Here is a 26,372-nt window from a genome sequence, read left to right as displayed (position 1 = left end):
CGGGTCTATAATTCGTCAATTCTTTAACGTCTCCCTTTTTATGGATTAGTATAACGTTGGTGTTTTTCCAGCTCTCTGGTACACTTGAAGTCGTGAGGCATTGCATATAAAGGGCCGCAAGCTTTTCAAGTATGATATCCCCTCCATCCTAGATTAAATCGACTGTTATTCCATCTTCTCCAGCAGCTTTTCCCCTGGACATGTCTTTCACGGCCCTTGTAACTTCATCGCTAGTCATAGAAGGAGCCTCTGTATCCTATTCACTACTACTTCGAATAAAAGTAGCTTGGCTGCTCTGGGAACTCTACAGGTCATTATAGAATTCTTCCGCTGCTTTTACTATGTCATCGAAATTGCTGATTTGCAAAATTGCGAAAACCACAAAACTGTGGACGTAAAAAACATCCTTGAAACAAATAGTGATCAATCACTGCATTCTAACAGTTCTAACGTATGGGGCAGAAAGTTGGAGTTAACACAGAAGCTTGAGAAGTTAACCATACAATATGCGACGGAACGAAAAATTTTAGGCCCAACAGTAGACAGGAAGACAATCGGCGTAGATTAAAGAGCGAACATGGGTAGCTGATATTCTAGTTAGGAAAAAATGGAGTTGAGCAGGCAATGTAATGAGTAGGGCAAATGACAAATGTTCAATATTAGAGTTACAGAATGAATGCCAAGAGAGGGGAAGCGCAGTAAAGGACGGCAGAGAATTAGGTGGTGCGATGAAATTAGGAAATCTTCGGGCATAAATTGAGATTAGCTGGTGCCAGACAGGGTTAATTCGAGATTTCTCGTAGAGGCCTTCGTCCTCCACTGGACATAAAATAGCATGATGATGATCAAGAAGAGTGATCATCATCATGCTATATTCATATTCAGTGATCTCACCATCACTGAATAATATAGCTTGGTATGAAGCAACAGGCAGGTAACTACACTTACAAATGTATAGTCTGCAGGCCTTTATGCCATATCTTGGCTGTAACTGATGGCAGAATACTAGCTTTTTTTCTAGTGGGGATCAGGTTTACATAAATATGTTCAATTCAAGCATCAAGTGGTCACAGGTTGTGGCCGCTAAAGTATTCTTTCAATTAAAATGCTATATAGTTTATCAGATATAAGTTAATAGGTGGATTTTTAGAGGATAACATAAAGGCCGAAGTGCCTTTTTTTTTTTTTCATTTGAGCTGAAATCTCAGTGCCAGTACGTCAGTGTGACATCACAGATTTCAAAGTATTTTTTGCATATGTTGCCAAGTAAACATTCTTGAAACTTGCTAAATTTAACCTTTGGCTTTACAGAACACAATGTAGTCCACTTTTTACTAATACAGAGCAAACTAGGCCTGAGCAGACACTGTCAAAATTCATGACGCCACTGTGGGAACTTCAAGGCGGCGTCACCCCCTACCAGTCATTTTTACCTCTTTTCTGACTTACTGAGCCTCATATCTCAGGGAAAGTGTTTTTAAAAAATTTTTTTGTATTGTAGAGTAATTGACTAATACAACTGAAATCCTTTTTCTATTTAGTATCCCTTTAAGTGTAGGCAAGTTGCACACAAGCTTTTACAATGCAACATGCAAATGTCCACCTCTATGCTTAGACATACGGCATATGGCCGGCATTGCCCAATCCTGACTGGGCGCTTACCACTGTTGCCTGAAAAGAAAAGTGTACAATCATTGCATTCTACCGGTGCTAACATATGGGGCAGAACCTTAAAGGTTAACAAAGACGCTCGAGAACAAGTTAAGGACCGCACAAAGAGCGATGGAACGAAAAATCTTAGGACAAATGTTAAGAGACAGGAAGAGAGCGGTGTGGATCAGAGAACAAACGGGGATAGCCGATATTCTAGTTTACATTAAGCAGAAAAAATGAAGCTGGGCAGGCCATGTAATGCGTAGGATGGATAACCGATGGACCATTAGGGTTACAGAATGGAAACCAAGAGAAGGGAAGCGCAGTCGAGGATGGCAGAAAACCAGGTGGGATGATTAGGTTAGGAAATTTGCAGGGGCAGGTTGGAATCAGCTAGCGCATGACAGGGGTAACTGGAGATCGCAGGGAGAGGCCTTCGTCCTGCAGTGGACATAATATAGGCTGATGATGATGATGCCTAGAGATTAAATGCACTGACCATTTTATGTTCAGTTAAGTACTGAGATGGTCAAAAGTTCCCAGGCCACTCCACCCGGCCGAGGAGTGGCAGCTTGCCGCAACAGCTCGCCGCAAGCGTGGCGCTGCCATTGCAAGCCCACCTTGACGTTCTGGTTTCGAGCGTATGCGTGGAGGACGGTGCATCCCTCTCCCTTTCTTGCTCTCCTTGATAACAAACCGAGGAATGAGATAGTGCGGCATCTGCCCTCACTGTTCGCACTTCGAATTCTACTGCTGTGCAGTGTGTGGCGTAGGAGGCGGCAGTGTTCCGGAAAGTGACTCGCCATGCTTGCGGCCATGCTTAGTTAGACACCGTATTCTTGTCTGTAGTTTTCGGCTTCCTGGAGAGCAATATTGTGCATTTAACTTCCCATGGGCACTGCTGTGGCTCTCTCAGCCGTCTGCACAAGGAAATTTTCTGCATACGAACGCGGTCGGAGCCCGAAATGTCTGCTTGTGCTGCCGAAGAGTTACCTGCAATGTTGATAGCGCGCTGTCCTGAGCCGCGTGCTACTGAGTGGATTTACAGCCTTTTCGAATGCAACTCTAATGATGCTCGTAGGCTGGAGCAGCTAGCACGTGTTATGGTGCGCTTTTCAGAAGTGTTCGGAGCGTTCCTGTGCAGTACCTTCGATCTATCAATGCTATGTTTTCGGTGCTTACACTCGTCTGTCTGTGCTCACAAAACGGCGGACTCGTGTGCTATAATGTCAGAAAATAAACGCCTTACGTATGAGTTTCACGAAGCTCTGTAATATGCCCGATTAATGTGCTGAGGCCATGTGGGATGGTCTTGAAACTGCATGTTCCCTTGATTTTATTTTGTCCGCTGGCTGTGTGACGTACAGATAGATTCGTCATCGGAGGGGAGAGAAATAGTTGGTGCGCCGTGGCTACCTTCCTCTCTCTTGCTGTGTTTGTAGTTGGTGTTGCTGTCGCTCTATCGAACTCTAAGCACTTCATTCAGGACATTTCACGCTCCTGGTGCCATTCTTGCTCAACGTTTCCAGCTCCTCATTTTTTAAGGGAACAGTACAAAAGATGGCACAGGGTGGTAACAAACACATACACAGAGCGCTGACTTACAACTCCCTACCCACTTGCCCCACCCTATTGCTCCTAACATCTAGCTTTACTAATTACCCCCTACCCTAGCTACTTGGTAGGCTGTAGGGTAGTGGTAGTGGCAGGGTAGCTACCCCTACCAGCTAGCTCGGGTTAGGACCCTAGTGCTTTCAGCCCCTTCGTGAACGTTTGCCGTGTTATACGTGAGCAGTCGGGAAATTTCTGCATCATGTATAGATAGCAGCCAACTAAGGGCTGCTTTAGTTCTGATTTGTCAACTGCTACTGTTGCACATTTTATGACCGTTGCTGCTGAGTCATTGCTTCCCTTCCTGGGCACAGGCTTCACCAACAAAAGTGCAAGCGTTTATTTGTTCTTTCTGATAGTGTTTCTACTTCTTCATCATCACTACACCGTAGTAATATGTACACAAAATGTTCAGCAAGATGCACTGCTGTTGCTGTCAGCCCTTTCTGAAGTAGGCACACTTACTGAGCAACAGGTTCACTTGGAAGATCATTGGTCCTGGTGGAATCGCCGAGGCTTGCCGAGTCGCTCACCGTCCCCGACACGTTGCCATCGTCAGCCTCTTCATCTTCATCATCATCCCAGCCACCTCCAGCACGGCCCTTCTTACGGGCTGCAACAAGGGGTGCCAAATCATCAGTAAACCTTGTAAGCTCAGTTTCATCACTGCCAATCGTGGCCATTTTTTTCGTCAGTGCACACGTTAGGTGCTGAAAAGGTAAAGAACTGGTAGGCGCTCTACCTTTTCTGTCGTCCTTTTGTCTCTGCACCTCTTTTCATTTTTCTTAAGCACTGGAACATGTCTTTGTCTAAATTCCAACTAGCCCAACTTAAACCTGATCCATTAGTTGGTTGTGGCCAGACTTGTTCTGACACTATACATTACTTTCATGCCTATCACTTCTTACAAACTGATTTTGCCACAGGTCTTTTTTAATACGTTACTAGTCATTAAAATTACGTAGCATACACATTCAATAATAAAAGTGACAATCTTACATTTTCATTGCTTTTATTTTCGTATGCTCTCTGTATATATGACATTAAGATATGTGCATTACTTGACTATCTTACAGTAGTAAGATAGTCATTGTAATAGTAAGATTTATCCATTGGAAATTTAGTTTTACCATGATTCTTGCAACTCAGAATCATTTAAAAGTGTACTGCGGCTGAACAGACCATAATTTTCTAATTCTTCGGTGAGTTTCGTCAAGCCTACAAAATGTGGACTCCTTGGACGCCTTTCAACAGGAACGTCAGATACAAGTACATCAAGTACTTTATTAGGAAGCCCCGATCTAGCTGCTCGGAAAAATTCGGGTAGAACTCATCTACGATAAATATCCCAGTATGCAAATATCCGAAACGCGTCATGTATGGAGCGTGTGCTTCAACCGGGCTCCTCTCACGCCCTTCCCATTGGGCAGGCTGTGCCTTCTGGGGCCACCACAGTGAAGTCCACACACACCCAGTGGCACATACATTGGCCCAAGTTCGCGTCGGAGGTTCATGATGGCGGGGTGACGTAGGTAACAGGGGCACGATCGGAGATCTTTGTTCGAACCGCATTCTGTTCAGCTGCTGCAACGTCACAAAGTGGCAGTATGCAAAATTTGTGACAACGGGAGGGAGAGAGCAGCCAATCGGCAAGCGGTGAACCATTCCGTAGCCGCAGCCGCCACTTGGATCAAATCCAATCCTCCAGACATGCCAAGCGAAGTCGGTCTCGTAGCGAGCGGATGACCGCTCGAACTTCACATCTCTCGTCACGTTCTGCTCCTAGCAGATGACGTGCTCATAATCAAAATGATTGACACGAGCGTGTCGTCATTTTGACGTCACTGAGAACGACGAACTCCTCGGGCGTTTGTCGTTCGGGGAGTTCACCGCTTGCCAATTGGCTGCTCTCTCCCTCCCATTGTCACAAAAATTTTGCATACTGCCATTTTGTGACGTTGCAGCCACTGAACAGAATGCGAAACAAACAAAGATCTCCGATCGCACCCCAGGAATCCAACCGATATATCAGCGCGCCCGTTCTGCCGGCCTGACAACAGCCAGTGTCTGGCGCTACCGATGTGCTGGAACTTCCTCGCTAGCTTTGTTGGGCATGTATCACCCACCGGGGCATGAAAAGTGGTTCGTTACATTCGAAATTAAGCACATTGTTAGCAAGTGGACTTGGGCCGAGACTTTTGAAAAAAATGTATCATCCCAAAATTTGTTTTAGGCGTGGCCGTATCATCGAGATTCTACTATATCCAGATGTGCCTCAAAACGTTTGTGACAGATTTGAAACGGTATATTCTAGGAGGTGTGCGAATACTTCAATATTACCAAACTGAACTGAATAGTGAGCTTTCGAATTATTCGATTTTCAAATATTCGATATATTTGGTGTAAAGGCCGGCAGTGAATGGTTAAATGGATGCTATGAGCGTCCCCTTTGCAATGGGGCAGTGGGTTGCGCCACCAAGCTCTTTTTCTTACTGGGTCTAATGTCTTACCTATCGTTTTTTTTATTACAAACAAGAAATTTTCAGCATCATCAAACTTTCTGAACCACTATTGGGAACTTTGTTTTTGTACGCCTCCTGTTGTTTGCGGTATCCCTACTTTTCTGCTGCCAAAGCTCATACCGCCTTTTACTAATCTCTATTACGAACATGTTTACTTTCCCCCTGCTATCCCTGTACCCAAGGGCTTCAGGAGGCCAGAGGAACCTAAACCGACAGCTGGTATCTTCCCATTCTAACAAAACGTGTTAGCGCCCATCCTGTTCTCTCGTTCTTGTCCGTGTCTTCTAGCGCTATGACCCCCTCTCATGTTCCTTCGTTTCCCTAGTTTTACCGCAGCAAGCACATGCTTCTTTTTTGTGTACCTCACTTTACAACTACACGTTTTAAGGCACCCTGATCTCACTTCGAAAAGTAAAGAGCTCAACTTTGAGTTATCAAGAATTGTTTCTTTCCTGATTTCGATTTTACCTCATAGGTAGTTACTCATAGAAGGGTTCTTTTCCACTGCCACCACCCATGAGATTGTCTCAGCCTCTCTGACTTTGCGCTTGACATTCTTTGTTGCCATGTTACCTAGTATACCGGTTGCGTACTGGCTGGTAAGCTTTTTAGTTCTTTTCCTCCACTGTGTATCAACGTTTTTTTCCTGTACAAATACCTGAACTCCTCTCGCAACCCATTCACTTTCTTCCATATTCCTAAGTCATTGTTTGTAATCAATTTTACTCTGTGCTTTCCTCAATTCAAAACTTGTCCAGCCGATATCACCCTGCACAGCTTCACTTGTAGTCTTCCCACGAGCGCACAATGCGAGGCGGCCCACTGACCTTTGGTTGCCATCGAGTGCTGATTGTACCCCTGACTTCAAGCGAACAACCGCATTTCCAAATGTAAGTCCTGGAACCATTACACCTTTCCACATACCCCAGGCCACTTCGTATCTATTGTATTCCATAGTGCTCTGTGTTTCATTGTGGCCGCATTTCTCTTCCCCTTTGCTATTATTGTTTTTTCCTGTATTTCCATATATCTATTGCCTTCGTTCATCCATACCCTAAGGTATTTGTATTATTTTACCCAAGGTATTTCTTGGCCCAGTATTGATGTTGTCTGAGCACCGTTTTCATTGACTACCATATAAGACCTCATCTTTGATGCTAAATCACAATCCTAAATTCTCACCTTCCTGTCCACAGACATTGAACACTCTCCAGAACACACTCCAGCCAGACGTTGCACATAACTTTGCCTGTTAGCAAGCAACACAATGTCGTCTGCATAAAACAAACCTGGAAGCTGCTGCTCTACTACTGTACCCGCCTGTGTGTATGAGAGATTACACTCGGTATTGCTTCCCTCTAGTGCCCTTTCCATCCTTGCGATGTACATCATAAACAACACCGGGGATAGAGAGCAACCCTGTCTCAGTATACCTTGTTGATATCAACTTGCTCCTTGCTCCTCATCTTTTCCCATTCAACGGAAACTGTATTATCTAGGTAAATTTCTCTCAAAAGCTGCATACAGTCATTGTCTATACCTTTCCCCTTCCAGAATATCCCACAATTTCCACAATTTTGCGGTCTATGTTGTCATACACTCCGGTAATGTCTAAAAAAGCCACATATAGCGGTCTCCTTTCTTCTCTGGATATTTGAATACACTGAGTAAGGACAAATAAGTTATCATCCAGACGCCTATCGATTTCGAAGCAAGTTCTCCCAATATGCCATTATTCTCTGCCCATGCTTGCAGCTTCAATTTAATGGCCTGCATTGCTAACCTGTAGATTACCGATGTAATGGTCAATGGTCTATATGAGTGAATTCTATTGTTTTCCCCCTTTACATTTATAAATTAAATGCATTCCATTTAGTCGCCAGTTGTCTGATATTTGCCTATCTTGTTTTTTCCTACTGCTTCAACAGAGATTCCTTGATTGATCAGCCTTTTAACTAACTTCGAATGTGCTGAATGGTAGTCAAGCAAGGGCTTCTTGCTCCTAGGAGAGTACATCCAACACAGGGGACTATCATTTAGAATGATACCAATCTCTAAGAGGCATAGCTACTAACTGCCTGAGAACTGCTCTGGTTAAATCCTGTGAGCAACAGGTTTCCTGCAGTGTTCAGCAACAAGCAAGTTGTTTACGTAGGGCTGGGTATCCCAAAGGCACGTTCCTGTCAGTCAATGAGAGCCTCATTAAAGAGGTAAAAACTGGCCCGGCAGCCACTTGGTGCAATAACGCACGTCCCAGTGGGCGCCCCCGTGTGCTGCGCCTTACATACACGGGGTGTCCAACCGCCTGAGAAAGGTGGCGAACAAGTGCAGTCTTGGTGTTGTTTTTTCAGCATCACAAAAGCTCAAAAGAGTGTGCAGGTTGTTGGACAACGCCAGGAAAAAAAGACACATGTACTTAGAAGCATGCCACCCTCTTTGTTAACTGCAATATGGGGGTGGCCTACAAGATTCTACTTTCTTGTGGAAAGGTTATGTAGGACAAACAGGCAGATGCCTGAATGATCGTCTTAGGGAGCACCGGACCGCTTAGAGCGCTCTAGCAGGCACTGGTCAGTTGGCTGACCACTGCCGAAAGATGTAATTGCTCCCTGCGTTTTCATAACAAGCATGTGCTCAGACGGTTCGCCAGGCAGTTAGATAGGGAAATATTTGAGGTGTTTTGCATCCTAAACGCTGCTGATGAATACATAAGCGCACCATCCCTGGCGCTCACTGATAAAGAAGTGTTGCACCTTGAGAAGAACCTTGTTAATGCTTTGTAATGGCTCATTGTGGGCGCTTATCGGCTTCGTTGTACGTTTGGTTGTCTCCTACGTGGCACATTCGTTTACGCGTTTGTCTGCGCATTTATTTGAGCATACGGTGGCCTCTTTGGACGTTTATCTGAATAAAATTTGTCAGCTGAAGTCTAGCACTCTGTCCTGTCCCAACTTTTTCCAGTTAGCCATGTTCCAGTTAGTAACTATGTCTCAGTAATTGCAACAGGTAAGCAGTACAAGCAATCACTCTAGGAAGCTAGGCGCGGTGCATCATCGGGACATAAGATGCGTGAGCCCAATGCATTGTGCACAATAATATAGACAAGTCAGCACATCTGTCTCCGTAGCTCAAGATGCAATCCCACGGATGGAACTGCATGTTTCTTGCTACAGCAGAATGCTATAACTGCTGCGTCAATGCAACAGATCATAGGAGTACAACTTGATTAGTAAGTGCCTGCTTTCCAATACACATGTACCTTTCTGTGGTTTTGCCGCAATTTTCACAGGCTGCTGTGGAAGGCTAGTAGTTTTTCCGGGTATGGAAGCCGGGGACTGAACTGTCACTGGCTGAAACTTGGGCAGGCCTTCGGTCAGCAGGTCACTCCCAGCCTTGTCAGCCGGCTTCCCTGATATCTTGTCTACGACCCTCGCAATCCCGTCAGTCACTTGTTCAGCCAACGTCTCTGCAGAAGCAGTAGCATAGCTTGTTAGAATGCACCTCCTACACTGCCCTGCTGTTTGGCACAGCGAGCAAAGCAATATCTTTTCTCCTGCGTTTCTTGACTAGATCAATTAATCCGTGCAATCAGAATCACAAATGGCCTCAAAAACAGAGATCCACTATCTTACACTCAAACAGGGCATCCACAACATGCCCTTTCACAAGATGTGATATTGCAATACTTTGTGATTACACTCATGCCACATTTAGAACCACTTACAAGGCAGCTGATCTAACTGCCACAGAACTTCAATGCGAAATTTCAGCTTAAAGTTGTAAAGCTATTCGAGTGAAGCGGGTTGACAAGTTCTGCAAGTCACTTCATTAATATAGGAGGTTAAAAAGAGTGTTTAATCCATGAAAAGGTTTGTTGTACCATAACTATATATTAGGTTATGATAAGTACCATAGTGGGTGATTCAGGATTAATTTTTGACCACCTGGGATTCGTCAACATGTGCCCAAAACATACGCCGAATGAAGCCACGCCCACCGGCAGGAAGTTATCTTTTCCATCCACTTTCATTTTCTTTACTATTTCTACATTTAAACTTTAAAAAGGGCAGTGTTTACAGTTTCCTTTGCTTCACGGTCTGTTGTCTTCGTCAGGTTCCTGAGCTGACTTACAGACCAGTAAATAAATTTTTTCTTTGTATTTTGCATCGTTATCTAATTAAGGATGCTTTATCGTTAGATGACTTGTGATTTTGTTAGTACAGTGTGATGCCTGTCCTATTCTGACACTTTGTCACTGCATGTTCATGCTTAAGTTAAAGCATTCATGAATCAATTTTATTTTTAAATTGTTCTGCTTCCTTGGTGGACCTTAATGCGTTTGCATTGCTTAAGTGATGTGTTCGTTTTCTTATCTAGAAAAGAGAATATATTCAGTACTCAGTTTGGTATCTAAAGCCAGCTTTCTCTGAACCAGTCGCATTTGCTTCGATCACAAAATCTGGCTATCAAAAAGTCTCCTAGTCATGTAACACTAGATGAAGCAAGGTCATAAGCATGCCAGCATGCTCATACTTACGAAACCACACTGTAGGAATCAAGTGCACAAAAATGTAAGACTCAAGCAAAATGTCAAAGAGACCATTTTACATTGTAAATAAGCCAAACATTCTGCAGGTGGGTTGGGCATATTGTTGAGCACATTCACATGCCAGTAAACTTGTGAATGAGCCAGAAGCTGTTCAAAACAGTTTTGGATGTTTTGTTTGCTAAAGCGCACCATGCTTAACCGTTTTTGGACGGAGGACAAGCTGGGTTAGTCATGCACACACTTGGAAAAAAGACTAACGACGAGCCCAACTCGTTCAGAGCTGTTTTACTTCTCATGCATCTCTCAAGACGACTTGAGCTCATTTTCAGCTCTGTGGTTGTTGTAAACAAAACCACTAAGGTGCCTGTTAAAGAATGAAGTTGTGAATAAACACTTTTTTATTTTGTTGCTGTATCGCCAGCTGTCTATTTCAAATGGTGTCCCTCCGTGGGAAGAGTGATAGCTTCGAGTAGCATTGAAAAGAAAAGAAAGCGTGGTGATTCAGAGATCGAGCTGAGCCTTTGTGAGTGAGACCGATTTTGTGATACACTATGTTTTGTTGAAACATGTAAATAAGAAAAGCCAAAATGTGAAGTGGAACCAGCCTGTGTGCAGTGAAGCCCACCTTTGTTACAGTCCAAAAAAAATTTATTATAAAGTTCGACTTCCTGGCACAAACATTTAACTTGGTATTGCTTTATGTTATCAACAAAATTGCTTGCATGCAAAAAAAAAGAAATTGCATCGTTTTCGCAACGTGCTTTTTTTTTTTCATTTTTTACCGTCCTTAAATGGTTATAGAAGGTTTATAATCATCAGGAGCAGCAGCGGACCATTTTACAAGCATAGCAGCATGAATGCCTCTTTAGGTGATCCCTGTTTACACCCATCTTGCATCAGACGGCTTCATGCTATGCCTGCAAATTTTCTAATTTCATCAGACCACTCTCAGCCAATTGACCTCTACTACTGTGTTTCCTTTCTATTGGCATGCCATTCTGTAGCTCCAACAAACCACTGCTTATCTGTTCTGTGCATTATCTCCTTTAGGTGCCAATTAATTCTGTACAGTGAAAATTTTGGTCCACCCCATTTTTATTACCTTCATACCCAGGAAAAGTGTACAGCTGAGAACAGATAAAGAATTTTCAGTTCTTCAGTGCGTTTTGTCAAGTTTACAGAGCTTAGGCTCTATGCGAGAGCTCCATGCAGGAACATCAGATACGAGAATGCCAACCAATTCATGTCTAGAATACTCGGAAAACATTCATCCACCTAGTTGAGATATATCCTGAATTGAAAACATTGATAAAAACAATGAAAGGAGTGACCCTGCTACACGATCACACACCAATACCGAGAGCAAACACATAGCTGTATAGCTTTAAACTTGTTTTACTAAAGCACCTTACACATGTTATTCAAACTTGCAGCAGAGGTCCGATGAGAAGTGTTTCAAGATGTGTGCAACCATTTTAATTACCATTAACTAAATCAGTGATTTTGGACTTGATGCACTATTTTAAATGGCATGCCCAATTGTACACAGTGCCTGAAAAGGTTATATGGCCTGTTCAAAACTGCTTTTTCTTCTTAATCTCAACTAGAATGTCAGCTGCCTGCATTTGCTGTCTAATTCATAGTGCTGTCTTCCTGTCTCCTGATGTCCATGCCTATCGTTTTACGTTTACTCACTCACTGTGTAGTCCTTGGGTCCCTGTCAACTTTCTTTGTCAACCTCCTAGTTCCAACCACATAGGTTATTATTGACAGAATGCATTGATCAGTGATTATATGACAGCTGGTTACACAGTGAAGAAGTGTTCCATTATGGGAACCCCCAAAATCTCGCGAAATTATCTTTTGACTATTACTAAAACATAAAATATTGTTCAAGAGTGTAGGCATCACTGAGCAACTATATTTAACATACAACACCTACTTGCATGCCCCAAAAAAGAGATTACAGGAAGAAAAAAAAAGGTCTTAGAATTCCTCTCACACACATCAGTTTTGTTCCCTCAAGCCTAAAAGCACAAGTGAATGGAATAATCTGTCTGAAGCCATCATCCTTGCTTTCTAAAAATTTGCCTGGCCAAGCTTACACGTCATCTACTAGAAGTAACAGCAGGCAGCTATTAAATGTTCTTCAAAAATGATTTTCATTATGTTTCTGTTTTTTGTTTTTTCTATTTTGGTGATGCCAGTGTTTCATGACACTTTTGTATATTTAGTCCTAGAGAACACTTCACACCTAGTCACCATCCTTGGGCTCTCATCACAAGAGTCATGTACTCTTTAGTATTAGTATCAGTATACGTACAGTATACAGCACAGTAACAACTGTATCATCAACTCTTTAGTGTAATGTGTAAATAGCATGCAGGTAAAGATGTGAAGACAAAGGCTAGTCATGTCAACTGTGTGAAATTCTAAATATAGATTAAAAGTACAACAGTTTGAAGCTAGGCGAGTTGATTTACATTCGACATGGCAAACGTTGCAGACGACACATCCGTCTTGTTCGTATATTTCTTAAACCGTCGTATATATAATGTCTGCCACGTGGATCAGGTGTGTAACCCACAAGGGTTGCTTTGGACAATATAACAGCAAGTGAGGAGCAGTGAGCAGTTTTCGTAAAAAGCTAGTAGTACTAATCACTGAACAAAAAAGCATACTACTGAGCTCAACTGGACATACTTGGACCAATTGGCGCGTTTCCAAATCCCTGGTATTTCCCAGTTGTAGCCGCTGAAGCCCCGAGCCCAGAATATGACCGGGTTTCTGCAAAGCAATGAATGAGCACAGTTACAAAAAATACAGGCACACAGCAGACAAACCATTCTATTTAAGCTGCAAGACATACAAAGAGGAGGTGGTGCCACTAGGTGCCAACATTTACTTGATCTGCCATCTACATGATGGCTAATCACAGTTAAAACTGCCATTAAACTAAAGCTTTCACAAAGATAATTTCATAGAGTGCACAGGCTGCATTAGAATTGAATTAGGCATGTCAACTTGAATCTCAAAACAATTGCAACAGCTTTCATTTTCACTCTCTTACTAGCAGCAGAACCATGATGACAGACCTTGATTTTTTTTTATTCCAAGAAAAATGTCTTATCTAGGAAAGGTATGATCCGAGCTATGTGATCTTAGCCAAGTAACTTGTTCTTTGTAACAGCTGCAATTAAAGTGGGAAATAGTTTAAACCAAAAACTATAAATGAGGATCAACTGTACTACTTTCATCATCATCATTATCATCAGCCTATATTTATGTCCACTGCAGGACAAAGGCTACGATCTCTAATTACCCCTGTTTTGCGCTAGCTGATTCCAACTTGCGCCTGCAAACTTCTTAACTTTATCACTCCATCTAGTTTTCTGCAGCCTCGAGTGTGCTTCCCTTCTCTTGGTATTCATTCTGTAACTCTAATACCCGCCGCGGTGGCTCAGTCAGCTAAGGCATTGCGCTGCTGAGCACGAGATCGTGGAATCGAATCCCGGCCGAGGCAGCCGCATTTCCATGGAGGCGAAATGCAAAAACGCCCGTGTGCTTGCACTGTAGTGCACGTTAAAGAACCCCAGGTGGTCAAAATTTATCCGAAGCCCTCCACTACGGCGTGCCTCATAATCTGAACTGGTTTTGGCACGTAAAACCCCAGAATCAATTAATGTAACTCTAATGGTCTACCGATTATCCTATCCTACACATTACATGACTTGCCTAGCTCCATTTTTCTGGTTAATGTCAACTAGAATATCGGCTATCCCCATTTGTTCTCTGATCCACACCACTCTCTTCCCGTCTCTACCCATATGTTAGCACCGGTAGAATGCAATGATTGTACACTTCTCTTTTCAACGACAGTGGTAAGCTCCCAGTCAGGATTTGGCAATGCCTGCCGTATGCACTCCAACCCAATTTTATTCTTTGGTAAATTTCTTTCTCATGATCAGGGTCCCCTGTGAGTAATTGACCTAGATAAGCATACTGCCTGCACAGACTCTAGAGGCTGACTGGCGATCCTGGATTCTTGTTCCCTTGCCAGGCTATTGAACATTCTGTTTGTCTTCTATTAATCTTCAAACCCGCTCTTACACTTTCTTGGTAAAGGTCCTCAATCATTTGCTGTAATTCGTCCCCATTGTTGCTGAATAGGACAATGCCATCTGCAAACCGAAGGTTGCTGAGATATTCGCCGTCGATCCTCACTCCTAAGCCTACCCAGTCTAAGAGCTTGAATACTTCTTCTAAGCATGCAGTGAATAGCATTGGAGAGATTTTATCTCCTTGCCTGACCCCTTTCTTGATAGGTAACTTTCTACTTTTCTTGTGGAGAACCAAGGTAGCTGTGGAATCCTTGTAGATATTTGCCAAGACATTTACGTATGCCTCCTGTACTCCTTGATTACGCAATGCCTCTATGACTGCTGGTATCTCTACTGAATCAAATCCTTTTTCATAATCTATGAAAGCCATATAGAGAGGTTGATTGTACTCCGCAGATTTCTCTATTACCTGATTGATGACATTGATGCAATTCATCGTAGAATATCCCTTCCTGAAGCCAGCCTGTTCTCTTGGTTGGCTGAAGTCAAGTGTTACCCTGATTCTATTGGCAAATTATCTTGGTGTATATTTTTATGCAATACTGAAAGCAAGCTAATTCTTCAATTCTTTAATGTCTCCCTTCTTATGGATGAGTATGACATTGGCGTTCTTCCAGCTTTCTGGTACACTTGAAGTCGTGAGGCATTGCGTATAAATGGCCGCAACCTTTTCAAGTACTACTTTTACTGTTGTTTAAATCAGCTGATCAACAAAATGATAAAATTCTAGTTGATATAAGAACCATCTTGAAATGGCGTGCAACAGGACGGCTTAACAGAGAGGAAGACGAATACAGGCGCAAACTAACAACTGATTTATTGAAGCCAGACCCACAGGTATATATATATATATCCACAAGCTGTGCCGGCGCACCGTTACAAGGAATATGGGAACCATCAAAAAGGAAGTGATTACACCAGGCACGAAAGGAATTTCATTTCTGCATTGTACAGTGCAATCAATGTATCGCTTACACACTCCCGACCTGCTTTCCTGATAAAGAAAGCCTCTAATGTTTCACGAGCTGTTTTCTGCTTGCTCTTGCCTAAGATTTTTCATGCTATGGAAATGAATGAATGAATGAATGAATGAATGAACTTTTATGTCCCTTTTTAGGAAAGGGGGCGGGGGAGAGAGGGAGGTCTGTGTGCTCCAGTCCCAGCACCTTATGTTGCCAGACATCCGCCTACCAGTCGTGGTATGCCTGCGCTACCTCCTCAGCCCACCTCAGGACTCGGTCCTGCAGGGTGGGATCGGAGATGTGCAGGGCAGTCTGCCACAGCTCCTCGCTACTAATTAATGGTTTGAGGTCGCGGGGAGGGATATTTGATGGGGCATTTCCACATGATATGGGAGAGATCTGCTGTCTGGACAGGGCAGAAGCGACACTTGGGTGTTGGGTATGTGATGGGAAAGAATAAGTGCAAAGTGCGAGTTTGCAGTTGGCACCACAATATTTCTGACTGGCGCGTGCTCAGCACAGAGAGAGGTGGACACGTTAGAACCACTTTTCCATAGCGTGCAAATTTCATGGACACTCATGACATTCCATGAAATTTGCACGCTATGAAAAAAGTGCTTCATAAGTGAGACAGCTACTGCAGTGGTCAGCAAGATGCGCGTTTTCTCCTTATTAGCTAGATTTCTTGCATGCTCCCTAAGTCGGTCATTGATGCATCGCCCTGTCTTGCCGATGTATACTTTTCCGCAGGATAGGGGAATCTCGTTCACGACATTGTGGGCTCCTTTTAGTCTTCTGTATAAGTGATCAAGGTTGCAGGCAATGGTGGCAGGGGGGGAGAGGGGGACAATATCGGTCAGGAGACGGTCTGAATCGACTTCAAATGCTCAATAATTAAGTAAAATCAGAATGAGCTGATCAAATTACCAGTGACACAATGACATACTAAGTACAAGTTACTGTAGAGAGTGACACAAAGCAGAACATTTATTTTGAATATGCATTCTTGTCCACAATCTTTGTACACATGCTGTATGCAATTTACAAAGGCACAACAGCTGCTTTTCTGCATCGTGCATCAATGTCAAACACAAAAGGATTGCAAATTAGGTGAGTTTTAAAGTATTCATGATGACCAGCACACAGAACGTGCAGCTGTTAAACAGGTCTCATCCCGTGGGTTTCAATTTTTGTTTTGTCTCCTTGCTGATCATCCTGAACATCAAATGACTGGCATGATGCACAGCAGCCACACTTGTGAGAGTGGCGTGACCTTGCCAGGCCACTACATGCTCTTAGCTTCCCAAAAGACAATCATGTATGCTGTCTTCTATACGTAACAACAATACGAGGCCAACAGACAATGAAGCTAAGGAAAGCATGGGGGACATAATTATTTCTAATTGAAACAATACAGAAAAGAGAAGTGAAAAAACAACTTGTGGTCTGTGGGAACTGAACCCGCAACCTAAACTTGATTTGTGCAATGCTGTACCAAAGTACCCGTACTTAGCCATGGGAGTGCCACTCACGGCAAAGCTGGTGGATGCTACACATCCCCCTCCATGTTTAAGTACATACAATGCCCGTGCTTCCCAAGAGGACGGGAGGACAGTCGCCGCTGTGGCTCAATTAGTAGAGAATAGCACGCGACATGTGAAGGTTGTGGGTTTGGCTTCCACAGGCTACAAGTTGCCTTTTCTTCCACTTTCATTTTCTTGTTTATCATTATTCCTACATTTCAATAAACATAAAAAAAGTTATGCAGATCCCACACACTGTAGGAATTGACGTTATGTTAATAATATTGCAGATAGTTGGCTACATAACATCACTCGGGCTTCTGCAAGGCAAGCAATTCTGTGAGTGACACAAGCGTGTGTGATGACAGCAGGAAGACAATGATGGTGATGATGTATGATGGCAACGGTATTATTCATGCTGCGGCCGTTCAACGCGGGTTTACGATATGCTGAATGTTGGATTCTACATAGGCATTGCATGGGAGTAAGCAAAAGAAACCCAGATTGTGATGTCATAACTGACTACGTGTGATACAATTGTACACACCTATGTCTTATCATATGGCCTATGCTATAACGACGATGGCACCTCTACTCCAGCAAAGAAACGCTTACAGCTTGTTCAACCTGGGCCAATCACGAAGGCAGTACAATGTCGCACAGCCTCTACGTAGCATTAGCTGCCTTGAGGGAAGGACTGGGGAGTGCGGGCTGATCCTGAAGGCTATGCTGTCAAACACAGTTTCTCAATGTGCTAGCTGTCACAAGGGAAGAATGCGAGATACTGGCACTGGGACGCACGCACCCAAATGTTTAAGTGATAGTTGGCTTTTGCGCAAGAGAAGTACGTGTGCCATTGTGGCCTGGTGGTTCAACATGCAGCTTCGTGCTGTAGCACGAGGCTGCATGTTGTGCTGGAAGTCGGAGGCTCAATCCCGCTGTCAGCCACCCATTTCTCCTCATTGAAGAAGGTCCAAAATGAGGCGACACAGGAACCTGCCTATCTATCGCAAAGCGCCTGGAATGAGGCAAATATTGCTTCGCACTAAAATACAGCTAACTTCTCCTAATATTTCCTTGGCTTCATTGTCTGTTGGCTTGATTTGGTTGCTACCAACAAAAGGTCCAGTGGATCCTGTTTAGTCTTCTGTATAAGTGCAAGAAACCGACACATACATGAAGAAAATATCGACAATAGACTAGAACACTTGTGTTTCTTTACTTTGTTTTCGCTTAGCTTCTTTGCATAGCCACACATAACCACTCGACCTAACAGGTTCTTCAGAAGCAATTACAGCCATCTGTGCATATGGTAAACAAAGAGAGAAAGACACAGATTTACTAAGTTAAATCAAATCATATTACGGTGTTAAACATCCCAAAGCAAAGCACGGGCTATGAAGGACATCATAGCAGGGGGCTCGTGGTTCCACAGCTGTGGCCTCGTGCTTAAGTGTCGGCCTCAGCTGAAGGTGGACGTGGGTTCAAAACAACGCTGCCGCCGGTTACCCATCAGTCATTCAAATGGCCACAAGCATCCTCTGGCTCCCCGAGACTTGGCTTTCGTTAGGAGTGAACTGTGCTGAGGAAGGAGCACGTGCCATGCAAATCCCGTTGAACCCTGTGGGCACAACCAAACCCTGCAAGAGGATGGTCTGGGCTGCTTCGATGGCGGCTATTTCCCCTGTGGCATTCCCAAGCACTTTTTAGGTGGGGACACTCACAGGTTGGGGAGTACACCTCTTTCCAAGCATTGAAGTCCCATAATGGCTGAGCACCTGGCTGGCAGAGCACTGTACCTACTTTGCCAGTAAGTACCTGGCAGCAGCCCCCTCGCCTTTTCACAATTTTGTTGTACCCACAAAGTACAGCCAGATTTGCATGACGTGAGCTCCTTCCTCAGGACTGTTCATCCTTAAAGAAAGCCAAATGTCGGGATAGGGCAGGCCCTGTGCCTATTAGGGCAATTAGTGGGTGATCAGCGGAAGCGTGGTTTTGAACCAATGTCCTCCCGCAGTCAATGCAGACACTCAACCACGAGGCCACGGCTCCGGATTAATTTCGGCCAGCTGAGGTTCTGTAACGTGCACCTAAATTTAGGTACTCGAGGCTTTGTGCATTTTGCTCCCATCGGAATGCAGTGAACTCAGCTGGGAAGTGAACCCGTGATCTTGTGCTCAGCTGCAGATCACCACAGCCACTCGGCCAACACAGTGGATCTGCAGTGTTGCTATCACTGGTGATGTTGGCATCGTTTGGAGAGCAATTCACGCACCTTGCTGAGCAGTAGGAAGCTGGCCAGCAGTCTGGTGGCTCACAGCGCTATCATCGTGAACCGCATGGAGCAGGTCCTGTTAAGCAGGGAATGCAAAGCAATGCATTGAGAAACAAGGATTGCGAGCTCTCCTTGAAAATTCAGAGAACTGCCTCAGTAGTTTCATTTGATCAGACACTGCCCTAATCCATTCACAGCCAGACAACAATATTCTCCTGCACTACTCTGGGGCAATGGGAGAACCACTCTGAACTCGAAGCTGAGTGAACGGTTTATCCCTATCCTATGCTACCCTCCCCACCGGCACTCTCCCCTCTTTGCCACATGCTTCTCTAAAAGATATGTGGACAATACGTCAGTATCAAACTTCATGTTGGTGCTATTTTCTTGTTTGAAAACACCATTAACTTATGCTTGTCAAGACTCCATGGTTTCAGGCTACACACTGTTGTCGCCACATGAGCAGTGTGAAACATGAGGTGAAATCAGTTGATTGCGCAGGACACACAAGCAAGGCGATTAAGAGGAGCAAGCAGTATGACTGCATGGCAAAGGCATGCTAGAAAACGTATCAAAACTGGCATTTCCCGTATAGGGACCAATTAACAGCTTTCACCTTGGTGATGTCTTGTGCATAGCCCTGTTGACATCTCCATGTGTGAAGAAGGTACTGAACTAGTCCGCGGAGGAGTAGGCGACTGCTTTTGGAATTGTCAGGGGTGGTTTAGGGGCACTTCAAGGCTTATGATGCTGAGAATTCTTATGATGTTCCAACCAAACAAGCAGATTTAGATGCTATAATTTTTTTTGTTTCGCTTTTTCATTAAAAAAATATTGTTCGAAGAAGCTTATTATAGTGTATTTTTGCGTGCATTACTCGCACTAGAAGTTCGCTCCATTGCTATAATTTTGGTCATGATTCTGTGAAGTCTCTAAAGGCTTCCAGGGTATCGGTGTTTGTGTGTGTGCACACACGTGCATGTGCACATGCTTGTATGTACATGCGCAATGTGTGTTGTACCAACACTTTTAATAATAGTTCATGAGAATACCATGAGAATTGCATAGTGTGCACAATAGGCCCGCTTCACTAGCACTGGGACTTTGAGCACTCCTGATGCAAGGCCTGATACTGGTAATGTACCTCGTGCAAGTGCAGCAGAAATATGGCAATACTGATAGCATATTGCAACAGCAAAATGTTAAAAGTGCAAAGAAAAACAAAACACATACATGCAGCAAATATACCTAAGTTATCAAAAGCCGTATGTAGACTCAATAGTGAAACATTCTTGTACAGCAACTCGCAGGCCATAAATGTTGGTCACAAATGTTGTTCACTCAGTGCCCACTCGAATTTCTAACTCTGGTACTATCGGTTATGCTATGTCCAGTATCACAGCTCTCTTTGTTCTGTACAGGTCTTTATTGCTTAATTCTTACTTAAGTATTAATTACCTTGTTTGCCAGGTATTCCATAACATGCTTGTTTATTCAGTGCACTTCCTGTAACAATCCCTGATGGGATTGGCAGTGTGTCCTAAATTTAAAAATAATAGTAATAATAAAAAACACACAGTTGGACAACATTAGAACTGTCCGAACAAACTGGAATTATTACTACCTGGGTTCAAACAAATACAGCTGTCTAGGTGTGAGTTTACAGTCAAACCCTGATATAAAGAACACGGATATAATAAATTATCGGAGATATAAAAAATGCATCTAGAATGTTTCCCACTGATATCGGCAAGTAATAAATACCATATACATAGTAGATTTGCGTGACTCCACTTTTTTTTACCAATTTTGGCAGAATTCAACTTCCCAAGAGGGGTTGGCGATTTGCAATTCAATTTTGAGCTTACATATGCAAAAAAATCAAAAGGAACACTTTATTTCTGCTGTTACAACAACACGCTATCCAGCGTCTCTCTGCAGATGCACTTGTTAGCAGTCGTCATCTGTATTGCTGTCAACGCTGCTAGGACATGGTTTGTCCGCATTTTCAAAAAGGCAGTTGTCCTCAGTGCTGTCCATAACATGAGAAATGCCTAGTATGCAGTTACAAGTTTTCTTTCCATGGCAAGCAGTCATGCTATGCAGTCGTGGAAATGACTCGCACAAAGAAGCAGTGGGGCATGGCACTAGCAAATCACAAAGGGAAATAAAATGGGAAGGTCTCGCAGATAGCGCACAACCCTGTTTTCTTTCCTTCATTTATTTTTACTATTTTGCACCCTGTAATCATTCGACAACTGCTTAGAAGTATTGAATTACCCTTGTTTCTTATCCTGTCTAATTTTGGCTTTTGTTTCCTTTTTTTTTTGTTCTTTTTTTTGTCAAATTCTTTGTTTTGCCTGCGATGTATTTTATTGCTTGTTTTTGCTACTGCTGTTTGCTGCTTTAATTAATTTCTTTGCGTTCACTACTATAGGAGGTCTCGATTCAGTCTCTGACTATGGGACCTCCTTCTGCATACAGAAATTTAATAATTCATTTAGTGCCTAAATAAAACCACTTCTGACTCTGACTGCAATGTCCGAGATTTCTTTTTTTTTTTTTTTTTGCGCTGAGTTAGGGGGTGTGGCCCTCACATGCATGAGTGCGGCTAACGTATATGGTAGGTGCTTAAATGAATGTTGGATATGACGAAGATATTTTTAACTCATATGACACTTCATTATTAAGAGGTTCAACCATACGAGTCTTAGCCTGTTCAGATGTAAATCCCAGTGCACGGATTTTTGCATTGCATTATAGCACCGCTCACCTTGGCAAGCAAGCGAAGGCACTGGTTCTCTGAGCCACCGCCAGATACATCTGTTCCAACAAAGGCAGGAAAAAAGAAATAGAAAAAATTAAGAAAATCATAATGCTTAATGTAATGTAAGAAATGATAACAATACATGCCAAAATGCAATGAGCCCACTATACTCCATTTCATACGTAGCAGGCAACACTGCTGATGCTACGCAAGCAGTATTACGGTCATAGCGGTCTCTCTCCCCGCCTGTCACAAGGCAGATTTTGATCTGGGATGTGTTCTACAAAAGATCTACTTCATATTGCTACGGGACAGTTGCTGGTGACAGCAAAGCATGGGAAAGACAGCGAAGAGCTCTAGCATGAGCGGGATTTCACCTTGTTCAGCGTAGCGTATCCTGCTTAAATATAACCTGTAAATAGACTTGCATGTGTGTTTCCGTCCACTAGCATCCTTGGTGGAGGAAACATTACACATGGTGGGGATGCCTTACCATAAGCAACGATTGTCTATAACTTCTCTAAGCTAGCCTTACCATAAGCAACGATTGTCTATAACTTCTCTAAGCATGACACCGCTGGTTATTTTCCCTTTTACTTATTTGGCCAAAAACTCATGGTATCACTCGATACCTACCCTCCCTCTTCTAAGTGACCCACTAGCAAGTACGCATGTGACACCATTGCATGAGCGAATCATGTACGACAGATTGACCACATTGACAAGCAGGATTCCATCTTGCTCAGAATAGCGTGTTGCGTGTAAAATAACCTGTAAACAGTCTCACGTTTGTGTCTCCTTCCACGTGACAATATATAACAACTACAACTTGTGGACCCAAGTTTACGTCAAATCAGACATTACTTCTTCACACTTGTGCTTACAGATACAGGAGACATACTATATATATCCGTCACGAGAACAGGTGATGCGCTGTGGCCACTGGGCGCAGAAACATGTCACTTCACTCGTATGGTAGTAAATAGGTTCAGATTTCCGATGCCTGCCATGTAATAATTACGTCACATTTTTCAACATAGAAGTATGAAACTTATCATTTTTCACCGAATTACATGACGCTTACCTACAACACTATTTTCATATGTGGCACACCATTTCTTTTTGGTCAGATGCGGGCAGTGAGAGAAGTCTCTCTCACCTTTGTAGCATTGCCTGCTATGTATGAAACTAGAGTTTGTCATTTGCATATTAGGCTTCAAGGAGACCAACCGTGGCACTCCTAGAATAGTATTCTAGAGACCATGGTGGTACTGAGCTAGAAGACAAACGTCACTCACTATAGACTGCACAGCTATCATAATTATTAGCTGAAACATTTAAAAAAAATGTACCTTTCTACAAAAAATATATGGGAACGTTCAAAATACTGAAGGAAGGCTTTTCCACACTATTAGATTCCCCTACACAAGACAACCGACTTCCCGTTCACAGTACTGTCAGTGGGATGTCGGCATGGAGGAAGGAAACTAAACAGGAGAGGCCCTGACGTCGCTTTTTTGAAGCCGGAAGTGCAGCCATGTTGGTGTGCCATCTCTCTTTGCGCCTCCAATCAGGGGTTCTGCAGCTCGCCGGAGCAGATGGGCGCGAACTTTGAACTTGCATTGTTACGAGCCGCCGGAAGTGTGTGCTCCTGACGCGCGTCAAAACAAAGCCTACAAAACTTCTGTAGCAGGTTTAGTGAAGCAGACGCGCTCCTGTGTTTTTCCGTGGCACATTGAAGAAGACAACGAAGATTCGCGCCGTGATTGCTTGAGTGTATCTGTTGCTGGCCGACACTCACACTCACAGACCCAAAACACAACTTTCAAGCTTACACACCACACTCCAAAGTCAGCTTTTCTCGCGAACAAAAGGTGCTGCGGGAAAGACACCGGCGGAAAAATCGTATCTCACTTTTCAGAGACCGCGAGCAGCAGCGAAAGCTTCAGGAGCGCGGTTGCCATGGCAACGTTGACATTTGGGGTACCCGTCCCAGTGCTCCTTTGCGAGAAATAACACGTGACTTCCGCCAAACCTTCTCCAATACGTTTGTGCTGGCCAGGGCCTCTCCTGGGGTTTCCTTCCTCCATGGATGTCGGCATGGAGGAAAAAAAAGAAAAAAACTAGAAGGGAGCGTCATGCAATTCCGTTAGCCTCGTCCAAGCCAACCTGCGCCGACGCCGCCCCTCCCGCTTTCTGGGGCCTTGTGCGCGGTGCTTTTTGGGTAGAAATCAGCCCACATGGTTGCCGGACCATTCGAGATTGTTTAGTACATGGTCACATTTAGTGGCACCTGCCGTAACAGGCATGGAGGCATGCAGGAAGTATAACGGGTGGTTTTCTGCCACCACGCGCGTCGTTCTTTGCTTCAAATGCGTTGTCTTCAATCGTGGAGAAAGACTGGGGCGCCTGACCGATGACAAAAGAATTTTCAATGCGTCACGCGCTTACCAACATGGTTAGTCGGTTTTCCAGAGCTCTCGCCTCGAAACGCGTCCAGAATGCTTGAACGTGGTCTATAGTTCCGTCAAATCAGCTGTTGTGCACCTTAAACTGCAGCGCGTATTTCCTTGCTAATTTTTGTCCCACTGTCTTGCACCTATATAGGAAGAGATGAGACGTCTTGAGGGATACTTTTTGTCGCATTTTCGCTCAGTAAAAACTTCTGCCCTGCATCTTTTGCTGTGAGAAAAATAAATAGCATTAACCTGCACTCTAAACGCCGAAGTCGTTGCCTTTCCTTGTGATTTACGTGCACTATTTTGTAAGATTGTGTGGTGCAACATTGTTACGTTGTTTAGATGCGCCTGTTGAGTTCTCGCCAGTCTGCTGAGAGGCTGAAGACTTTGAGCAGAATGACAGCGTCGACTGGGACTCTCTGCCTTAACAATGAGACTGCACGGCCTTAAATATCTTCAGGGTCCCTGGCTCGCCAGTCTATGGTTGGGCACAAGAATGGACGAATTTTTTTCCCGCAGGAAAGCAGTCACTGCGGACCCTGGACATTCGCTTGATTGCCTGTCTATCAGGTCACTAGGGCCTACTTTTCCTTTATATTTTTTATAACTAGGTTTCAAGATTGTCACTGTGATGCTCCCTCCTATTGTATTCATTCCTCCATGGATGTCGCCCATCTTGTGTAGGGCATCTCACCAATGAGCCAAGAGTAGGATATAGCAGACGGCGAGGATATAGCAAGGAAGAGATGGTGGCGAGAATAGCATCGCCTGCTCATGTACTTCTGCTTTATTTACACTGGTAGGGTGATGTCCACAATTACGTGTGGGTTGAATGAGACGTGCAGGAAAGCGCACTCACAGAATTTCGCATATCTCCTTTTACAGTAATGCTGGAATCCATTAACAATCCGTTAACATGGGCTTTATGTTTTGTAACAATTAACAGGTGTAACATACTATAGTCCACTTTTATTTGTCAAGATAGCTGTGCAGGTGCTTTAGATGTTTCATTATCATGTCATCTTGGTGCTATTGCACGCAAAACTTGAGAAATTGTTCGTATAATAACCGAAGACCGTGGTGCCCATGGAAAACACAAAATAATTTATGCAAGGCAATTTCTAGCTCAGTAGCTGGTACAATTGCAGGGACACTGGCTCGAGTGCCTTTTTAGGCACGCCTCTCTTTATTACGCAAAAAGGCAATCTCATCTGCTAGGGGGCGCTGAGGAATGGTTGGCAATCCCAACAGTAATAAAAATGTTACAAGCCCTAGATTTTTTAAAAGTTTTTTCTCTGTGAAGAATGGAGTAAGAAAATAGCAGACTACAAAGTGCAAAACACGAAGCAAACCATTGTCATATTCGAGTATAACAAGTGAGCAGATTCACGTGACTATAGCATATGTAGATGTTGCATAAAAAATAAGCACACACCCTCAGTTACTGAACCACTTACAGTTACCTCGATTACCATGCCACGGTGTTCTGAAGTGATGTGGAACATTGACAAAAGTGTTATGCAAGTGCCAGTGGAGAAGTAAAACCGAAAATATCTGATAGGAGATAAACAGAACAACATGTGCATAATAAATTCAAGAAATAGAGGCAACATGAAGTGCAATAAAACCCTGGTAACTCGAAACTAAAAATTGAAAATTTTGAGATAGGCACAATTACAAAAATAGAAGCTTGGTGGCCTTGTATTGAGCACACGGATCATTTCCAAAATTCCACCAGTATATTATATTCTCGGTCACTTTCACACGCATAAGCATCAGACATGTCGGCATTTCTTGGCAGCGGCGTTTTTGGCACTGTGCCAATACAATGCACGTACTTGGCACAGAGTCACGATGATTGATCCTAATGCAATATTTTAAGCCAGTAATGCAAGCATAGCCAGTTCCAGGCATCCAAAACGGTGACGCT

General features: G+C 43.6%; 1 protein-coding gene across 1 annotated transcript in view; it reads right to left on the bottom strand.

Annotated features, from left to right (window-relative positions):
* Positions 1-26,372, bottom strand: part of LOC119453621 (AP-4 complex accessory subunit Tepsin-like) — a 68,914-nt gene that overhangs the window by 20,713 nt on the left and 21,829 nt on the right. Inside the window, exons 5-9 of the mRNA XM_037715678.2 lie at positions 21,990-22,039; positions 19,217-19,292; positions 13,039-13,122; positions 9,046-9,252; positions 3,730-3,877 (exon numbers count right to left, since the gene is read on the bottom strand). Coding sequence (XP_037571606.1) covers positions 3,730-3,877; positions 9,046-9,252; positions 13,039-13,122; positions 19,217-19,292; positions 21,990-22,039 — 565 coding nt within the window. The remainder of the gene's footprint in view (positions 1-3,729; positions 3,878-9,045; positions 9,253-13,038; positions 13,123-19,216; positions 19,293-21,989; positions 22,040-26,372) is intronic.

This window comes from Dermacentor silvarum, chromosome 5, assembly GCF_013339745.2.
Source record: "Dermacentor silvarum isolate Dsil-2018 chromosome 5, BIME_Dsil_1.4, whole genome shotgun sequence".
NCBI lineage: Eukaryota > Metazoa > Arthropoda > Arachnida > Ixodida > Ixodidae > Dermacentor > Dermacentor silvarum.
This window is presented reverse-complemented; position numbering and strand designations above follow the sequence as displayed.